The sequence below is a fragment of the Numenius arquata genome, chromosome 4, assembly GCF_964106895.1.
Source record: "Numenius arquata chromosome 4, bNumArq3.hap1.1, whole genome shotgun sequence".
NCBI classification, from domain to species: Eukaryota; Metazoa; Chordata; class Aves; order Charadriiformes; family Scolopacidae; genus Numenius; species Numenius arquata.
In genome coordinates, this window is record NC_133579.1 from 58,646,616 (window position 1) to 58,655,737 (window position 9,122).

Consider the following 9,122-nt stretch of genomic DNA (forward strand, 5'->3'; position numbering starts at 1 on the left):
AATATCAAATACTAAAAATCTGTTATTACCTGGTGATGCAACTTAACTTTTCTCACAAAGAAAACTGTGTTTTCTGTGAAGTTTCTTCTTCATACCTTAGGATATTTTAAACAAGGCTATTAGATACTGTCTTGCTTCATGAGTTATTAAAAATAAACTGGAAGAAATTGCACTGGAAGGGAAGTGAATTGGGCAATTCTAGAAGCCTCTCATGTCTGCATTTCCATAGAGTCTTATTAGAAATCCAGGGAAAACTACTTCCATAGTGACATGTCACAATTCTCAACAGCAAATTCTGTGGAAGGAGTTGAAATAAAGAGTTTGATGTCATATGTCTATTTTGAAAGGCCATGGGTAACCTCTTAGGTCTTACAGAAAATCATCTTTTCAAAACCTTGAAGTAAGGTTGACAACTTCTACTTGGAATATTAAAGTTTATCTGGCCACTTGTAACAGCCACTGATAAAAATGCAAGTTTAGGAAATCAGACTCTCACGTTTGTGCTGAAACTTTAAGATCTCTAAGTCAGGTAACTAAAAAGTTCTGCCAAAGTAAAATGAATTTCACAGAAGCAGTCTTGCTTTAAGACTCTTCTCTCCAGTGAGGTAGCCTGGGATACACCATGGAGCCACAGAATACCAGTAGTTAAGCCCAGTTTAGTTCTGGCATGGTATTCATTAACATTGCTTTTCTACAGTGAGCTAAAAATACTTTAGTAATAATAACACGAAATATACTATTTGTGTGAAGGGTTACGAGTTGACTGTCAGATGTTATTCGAGCATTACTCCAGTACCGACTTATTACTTAAACTAACAATGGCACGAACACAGCTAAAATAAACCCATTGGACCCTAAACCAGCTAAATTATACTTATTAAAACACTTATGAACCCTCATGTGGTGCTTATAAACACGTACTCAATTAATAGCTATGATCAGGAAGCACCTACAATGGAATTTGGAAAATTAGGTGTCAACCTATTTTTCATTTTTTCTCTCATGCTTTTCTGTTTAGTGGTCCTTGGTCCTACTTCCCACATACTCTGCTCAAGACATTGTACTGAAATGTGGAGTTGTATTGCTCCACCTTGAATATTCTCCGCTTTGCTATTAAGGAGAGGAGAGAACCCACAGAAGTATTGCTTTTCCCCATAGCAAAGGAGGCTATTAGTACGCCATCCTGCTTGAAAGAGCTCTGAAATTTTGAAACATGCCATAACAAAGAAAACAATACCATGGTGCAAGAGGACAAATATTATGACAGTGTGTTTGCTCAGTCCTTCCTCATACACACCCCCTCTGGCTCTGGAAAAGAGGACAAAGACCTAGTCTATCCACATGTATGGGGGCAAAACTTCCTGAAGGCAATGACAATGTTTAGCTCCTATGCACAGATGAAGACTACGTAAATTACTAGCTTTTCTGAAGCTGGCAATCTATATACTGTAAATAAGGATGTGTCAATATAGGTTTGGATGTCTAGAGAGGGCCAAGCTCTCTCTAGTCATCTGTCTGATTTTATGATGGGGTACTTGGGCTTCATAGATGGCTTTCTGAAGCTGGTTTCAAGACTTCTGAGAGTGAAAATGAAAACAAGAGAGTTTATTCAAGAGGAAAATGTTCTCTCTCCAGAACATAAACGAAAAATGGAACCCCATTATTAAAGAGCTACTGCAGTGCTAGACAAAGTTGCAACAGGATACAATCACCATTGCCAAAATCACAGCTTTAGTGCCTTGAATTTGGCTGGAGGTGGATTTCAACTTTGTTTTTATGTCTACTTCAGACTTAAAAGGCAAAAAGCCTGGCACAATAAAGGGACTTTCTTGTCTGTTATTAAATGAAACGCCTCCCCATCTCAATGAAGAATTGCGTAAAATCTTGACTTTGGTTCTACCCTCCCATGTGGGGCTGTGATCATCCTCTTTGCTCTCGTGTAGGAGGGCTACTTAAGGCATGATGCAAAATATGAAGGGCCTGTGAATCTGAGTCCTTTGTATGTGCCTTTTTCTGGCGTGAAATTTCTTTTTGTTAAGCGTCTACTGTGTCTGATATGTCCTGCCAAGGTGCCTAAGAATCACCCTTTTGAAAAAAGGTTTGGGGCAGAAAAACCAGACAAGATCCTAAGGCAAAATTGCATCCATCCTCTTTCAGTCCTCTCAGCATCTAGCGTGAAATTAAGCTGATACCCAGGACTGCATTTTTGCTTAGGAGCTTTCACTAGAGATTTCTGTTGAATTGAGTCATGTAGCTGGCACTGCTGTGCTGAGATGGCTCTTGAGTAAAGCAATTGATTTCAGTGGACTTCTTCCTGAGTAATGGTTAGCGATACTGAAGGGCTACCTATCCCATCTTATAGTCATTGGGAATGTAAGAGCTGAAAGCAAGTTTTAGGCTTCTTGTGGTTTAACCCCAGTTGGCAACCAGGACCATGCAGCTGTTCACTCACTTGCTGTCCCCCAGTGGGATAGGGAGAAGAGCAAGAAAAAAAAAAAAACCAACAACAAAACCCCCAAAAACTCATGGGTTGAGATAAAGACAGTTTAACAGAACAGTAATTGGAGATATAATAATAATAGTAGTAGTAGTAATAATAATAACAATAATGTAAAAGAATATACAAAATGAGTGATGCAATGCAATTGTTCACCACCCAACAATCGATTTCCCAGCCTGTCTCGAGCAGCAATAGTGGATTCCTGCTCCCCAGCCAACCCCCATTTATATATTGAGCATGATGTCTATGGTATGGAATATTCCTTTGGGCAGCTTGGGTCAGTTGTCCTGTCTATGCTTCCTCTCAGCTTCTATGGGAAGCTGATATAGTCCTTGACTGTTTAGGAACAACTGAAAACATTAGTGTGTTATCAACGTTATTCTTGTCCTAAACCCAAAACATAGCACTACACCAGCTGCTATTAAGAAAATTAACTCTGTCCCAGCCAAAACCAGGACAAGGCTTCATCAGATCTGGCTGGTGAAAAATGGGGTTAATTAGTGTGATAGGAAGATAACACAATCAAAATGCTGCCCTACTGACATGTCTCCACTAATTTAAAGGAGTAAAACTATTTGTCTCTACTATAAAGGAGAATAGGCACAGTATTACTGTATTCTCCGGTTGCATGGGATCTATGCAATACATACAAGCTGTTATCCACAGATAACTTTCAAAAGCTTGTTTCTTCTGTGAGCTTCTGTTTGGCATTCATTAATTCCTGAAGTGCTTAAACTTCTCCTTTGTATGAATTTGATCTTAATACACAAAGGAAGAGTTTATGCAGTTCTGCTGCTCAGTAGGTTAAAATTTTAAGAGATTTAGGAAAGTGGTTAGGACTAACATTATTCAAGTAATAAACTGTTTTTATTGCTGGGGGGGGGGGGGAAGGGCCAAAAAGGGAGAAGTCCTGCAAAAGCGTTTGATGAAAATATTTTGATTGTCAGGTATGATTTTTTTTCTCTTTAAAGCACAGGAAGACATTAGAATCTTCAAGAGATGAAACAGTTATGGAACAAAAAGTCTCAGAAACAAAATATACTTATTTGGCAGGCCAAATATCTTTTCAAAAATGCAGTTAAAACCAGAGCCGAGTCGGACCAGAATTCACATGCAATTCTGTTCAGGTTGGGGTTTTTACCAAGGGCTGCACAAAGAAAGCCTGGGGAGTGTGGAGTAGCCACCGTGGGATGTTTGCAGATTCTCTCACATGCCGACAAAGAGTCTGTTATGCTCCCTGTTCCAGCCAGGCTTTCTGTGCCACTGACATCAGTTTTGCCTGTACAGCATGTAAAAATCCCTCAAGTATCCCGAACTGCACTCCTCCAACCAGCACCCGGATACTCTGGGTGATGTAGAACCTCGTAAGGCTGAAAGAACAGGGCACAAAAGTATCGGCTTACTGCTGATGTGTCAAATATCAAAAGGAGAAAGGCTTTGTCTCTCTTCTGTCATCCTGATTTATTAGACGTTAAGAAAGACAAAGTACCCAGACATACAAACGTTGCTGTTTCGGGAAGGTCTGCGAAATGGTTAATGTGCTTGTTCCACACAAAAATGTAAAGTGTCGGTTCTCTGATTACCTGCTGTTGGAAAGTGTTTGGACAGGTGCTGTGTTTCACCAGCCGTCTGTCACAGCTGACAGCCCGGATTTATGGCTGCACAGGGCAGGGCCCTCCTGTCTCTCCGCCGGCTCCGCGGGGATGGATGCGGATACCTCTGCCGGGAACGCCGGACAGGATGATAGCCGGGACCCAGCCGGCTTTTTTTTTTTTTTTTTCAGATTATTCCTCACCCGTCAATTCACTTGCGTGTGAACAAGCTGTTCCAGGTTTCTTGCTCAGAAATGCAGGCAGTATCGCGAATGGGTCAATTTCCACCCGATTCGTCCCTTGCCTCCTCTTCAGAGGATGATGCTCAAAACAGGAGGAGGTGGAGCAGACCCGACTCTTTAGCAAGACAAAGCCCCCCAGCCCTGCCGCCCAGCGGGCTCCGGGCAGCGGGGGATACCTGCCCGCCCTCCCACCGCCTCTCCCGGCAGCCACGGGGATGCCTCAAATCTTCATCCCGACCTGCTGGGGAAATCCCAGCAAGCACTCGGAAAGGACCGCGAGGACGCAGATACTCCTTATGCTGTACAGTTGACTTACGTTTCCCGACGTATCCAGAAATCGAGATTCATAGAAGATAAATACTTATTGACAAGGCACGTCTCGAACTCTGTGGCTTTTTCTTTTTTTTTAATGCTGACATTTTTTTAATGAAAAGAGGACTTTTCTAAAAGTAAAAAGACGAATGTCATCTTATTAAGCATACGTATACGCACCCATTCATCCCTACTCATGCTTACGTCCGTCCGATTAAATACATTCTTATGATTGTAATAACAAATTCCACTTTCCGTCAAGGTGCTTTAACATACCCTGAAATATGACCATTACAGATAGACAGAACCAAAAGATATTAGCAGTTGCATACTGACGGCTCATATGGACTCCTATAAAGAAAGAGATGTTAAAATACAAGTAGAGGAAAAGGTAGATTATAGAAGGATAGATTAATATTTGCACAGAGCCTTGAAGGCAGAATGATGTCGAAATCGTGTGTGTGTGTGCGTGCATGTGTGTACATAAAAACCAATTCCTTCAAGGGTTGGATTACTTCATACATTAGTCACTAATCTCTCGCAATGTTCTGATGAATGTTATGGTCTGAGCTAAACACACCGTGAAATCTGCTTGAGCTTTATTGAAACAAGTCCGTGTTTTTGCCCGCAGATCTTTCTGTTTGAAGCTTTCCTTTCCCAGCACACCTTCGCTATTCGGCAATTTTTTTTTTTTTTTTTTTTTCGGGTCGGAGAGAAGCTATTCAGCGGTTGAACCCGGCGCTGAGGGAAAAAGAGGTGGGGGAGAAACTCCAGGGTCCGAAATAAGAGTGATTAGACAAACGAACAACCAGCGCCCAAAATTCTGCTTGTCATCGTTTGTTTAGGTGATCTGTGCTTGCAGAAGACTTGGAGGGAAAAAAAGCCCGCCTGTTTTCATCTTTTTTTAATTAAAACAAACGAACGAATAAGCAACCCCCGAATTATCATTTCGGCGTTTGTTTAAAGCTCTTCGAGTTTGGGGACGCCACTGAATTGCAACCCAGTACCACGGGCGGTGAAAACCCCATCCTTTCCTTTTTCCGACTCGGTCTTTCTGAGGCTTTCCTCACCGCTTCTGCACTTCTGACGAAGCAGCCTTAGCATAACACGCGTCGGGAGAAGGCGACGTTGTGTAAACATTTTATTACCACCAAATACTCAATAGCGTTCACCCCGCTGAGGTTTCTACCTTCTGTAGGTGCCAGCGAGGCTGCCCCGACCAGAAGCAGTCGGAGCCCGGTCGTGCCAACGACCTTCCTGGAGGGAGTTTTCTTTGGACCGAGAGATGACTACAGGATTACATTTCGTCTGCTGTCTTTCGGGGCGGGGGGGGAGCGCAGAGGGAAGGGACGGAAAGAAGGGGAAAAAAAAAAGGCAGGCAGATGCGCAGGACTTCCTCAGGCTGCTCCTAAATTGGGGAGCCAGCCTACAAATCTGCCTGCCTGCCAGGCTGCCTGCCTGCAAATCGCCAGCCTTTCTGCAGGGCTTGAACACCGCCGGGGAAGCCCGATTTGACTGGAGGAAATGAAGAGGGCTTCCAAACCTGATGGCAGCCCAAGAGGAGAACCTCTCTCGCCTCCCGTGGTCAAAATAAGGCGGTCCAGTGCGTGGCACCTCTACCCGCTGGGACGTATGGAGAGGAAAAGGGCGGGCAGCCCGGCTGCCCCCGCAGCCCGGAGCGTTCCTCCGCCAAGGCTGCCCCACGGCAGGCTCCCCTCCCTGCACGCCAGCACTGATATCACGCTCTTCTCTTTCTTACCGCCTTTATTTAGAGGACAGCTTTAATTCGAGGGAGAAGATGGGGAAGAAAAGAAAAAAAAAAAAAAGAAAAAAACATTGTGGCCGAGCGTCAATAAAATGCACACGCACATATATTATACACACAAAAATAAAATACGAAAAAAAATTGCTCTTCTGTTTCCAGTAGCAGTGGTCTTGGCCTTAAAATGTACAACACCAATGCCTGACATTTCCTTGAGCCTTTTACCCTCTCTCCCCCCCTCACCACCCCCCCCCCCCCCGAACAATAATTAATTAAAAAATCTGCACTCTCTTTGTGTTAAAAACACTACTTTTATAAATAATTTAATGTCCTCCCTTCCCACGAAATGCTAGTTGCCGGACAGGAGAAAAGGTTTCTTTTGGCACAGTGATGCATTGCTTTGCAGTACAGACCTACGGCTTCACAGCAGCCCCCGCCCGCCCCCTCCCACGCTCCCCGCTCCTCCCCACAGACCCCCCCCCGGCCCCCTCCCTCCTCCCCGCCCTCCCGAGTGCACAGCGCATCCCCCGGCTGCCGCCGCCGCGGGTCTCCGCGGGGGCACCCCCTGCTCCGCTGCCCGAGGCTTCGGTGGCAGGAGATGCGGGGACAAGAGGGGGGACAGAAAGGAGGCGGCGAGGGGATGGCTGAAGTCAAGTAGTCTCAGCGAACAGTAAGAAGCACTTGAGGCTCATGGCTATGTCCAAAACGACGGTTGATTTGATTTTTTTTTTCTTTTGGTTTACGTTAAACCCACTGTCATTTCAGTAAGGCACAGTCACCGAGGCTTTTGCTTGGAGGCTTTGGTCGCCTCTGGAGTTAAAGTGCGGGATCCAGAGCCGCCTCCTTTCCCCCTCCCCGCCTCCCCGGGCAGGCCCCTCGCAGGGGAGGAGGGGGGGATCCATTAAGCCAGCGGGGTCTCCAGCGGCCCGGCCAGCCGGAGAGGACCGTAGAGCGGGGAGCCGGGCGGCGGCCCCCTCCCGCCTTTGGGGAGGGCGGAGGGGAAGAGCGGCGCCCGCGGATGCTGCGCCGCCGGCGGCTCGCCCGGGGCCAGCGCCTGCCGCCCGCCCGCCAGCAGCAGCGGCGGCGGCTCGCCCAGCCCGTAGGCGCAGAGCTGCAGGAGGCCGCCGCCGTACAGGGCGGCGGCGGGCGGGGGCTGCGCGGCAGGTGGGTAGGGGAGCAGCGGGTAAGGACCGGGCAGCAGGTGCGGGGGGGCGGGCGGCGGCGGCCAGAGGAGGCGGGCGTGCGGCGGCGCCGGCGGCTGCGGGGCGGTGCGGGGCCCCGCCGGCCGCCGGAGGAGGCTCTCGATGGCGAAGGAGCTGGAGAACTTGGCTCCGCCGCTCCCCCCTGGCGCTGCCGCCGCTCCGCCGCCCCCCGCCGCTGCCTCCTTGGCGGCGGGGCCCGGCGCGCAGTGGCAGGGCGAGGAGGCGCAGCAGCACGGCGGGGAACCGCCGGGGGACGCGGAGCCCGCTCCGGCCGCCTCCTGCGGCGGCGGCGGCGGCGGGGCGGCAGCGGGGCGGGCGGGCTGCGGCGGCTGCGGGGCGGCGCGGTTGAGGCGCTTGCGGCGGCGGCGGAAGACGCCATCGGCGAAGGTGTACTCGCTGCTGGGGTTGAGCATCCAGTAGTTGTCCTTGCCCCAGGGCCGCGCCGGGTCGCGCAGCACCTTGACGAAACAGTCGTTGAGGGAGAGGTTGTGGCGCACCGAGTTGCGCCAGCCCGTGTAGGCGCCGCGGAAGAAGGGGAAGCGGCTCATCAGGTAGTCGTTGATCTCGGCCAGGGTCAGGCGGCCGCCGGCCGAGTCGCGGATGGCCATAGCGATCAGGGCGATGTAGGAGTAGGGCGGCTTCGGCCGCCGCGTGTAGGGCTTCCCCTTGGAGCTCTCGGCCGGCGGCGGCGGCGGCGGCTGCGGGGCGGGGGGCGGCGGCGGGGGGTGCCCCGGCCGCCCGGCCCCGCCGCCCGGGCTGTTGGCGGCGCAGTCGCCGTCCGAGCCCAGCTCGCTCTCAGCCGGCGCCGGGGAGAGGGAGCCGCTGCCTTCCTGGTCGCTGCCGGCGCTCAGCTTGTCCTCGTAGTGCTGCGAGAACACCTCCAGCTTCATGGCGGCTCCGCCGGGCGGGCGCGACCCCCGCCCCTCGGCGCGGCCTCGAGGGCGGCGGGGGGCGGCGAGGCGACCCGGGCCGGGGGGCTGCTGCCCCGCTCCGGCTTGGACAGCTCCGCGGCGGCAGGCGGGGCAGGGCAGCGGGGCTCCGCGCCCGCCTCACCCGGCCGCCCTGGGGGTCGCTGGCGGGGGGTGGCCCCTTCCTCCGCGGCGGGCGCCGAGGACGGGCGGCGGTGCCCTGACGCCCTCGCCGGGGGACGGGTCGCTTCCTCCGGTTTCCACCTCCTTCTCCCCCACCGGGGCGCTCGCTCTCTTTCCGCCCCCCTGTTTTGTCCTTCTCGGTCTTTACTCTCGCTGCTCCATGGGGCCGGAGGAGAGCGGATTGCCGCGGAGGGGCGAGGAGGCCCCCGCGGAGCCGCTGCGAGCAGACTGCCGGAGCCGGCTCCTCTCCGCCTCCTCCCGAGCCCGGTGCTCCTCGGGGCTGCTGCCGATGTTACCGTCCGGCGCTCCGCGGGCGCGGGAGGAGCTCTCGAGGGACGTCGGGGTTACTCCGCTCTCTCCGGCTTCGGCCCCCCTCAGTGCCGGGACGCCGGGCTGGCTCCTCGCTGCGGCGCGGGCAGCA

The 9,122-nt window shown here is 51.3% G+C and overlaps 1 protein-coding gene across 1 annotated transcript; it reads right to left on the bottom strand.

Moving 5' to 3' along the window:
- Positions 1–7,309: 7,309 nt before the first annotated feature.
- FOXQ1 (forkhead box Q1) lies at positions 7,310–8,500 on the bottom strand. Its single transcript, XM_074146862.1, has one exon. The coding sequence runs from the start codon at positions 8,498–8,500 to the stop codon at positions 7,310–7,312; it is 1,191 nt and encodes a 396-aa protein (XP_074002963.1).
- Positions 8,501–9,122: the final 622 nt, after the last annotated feature.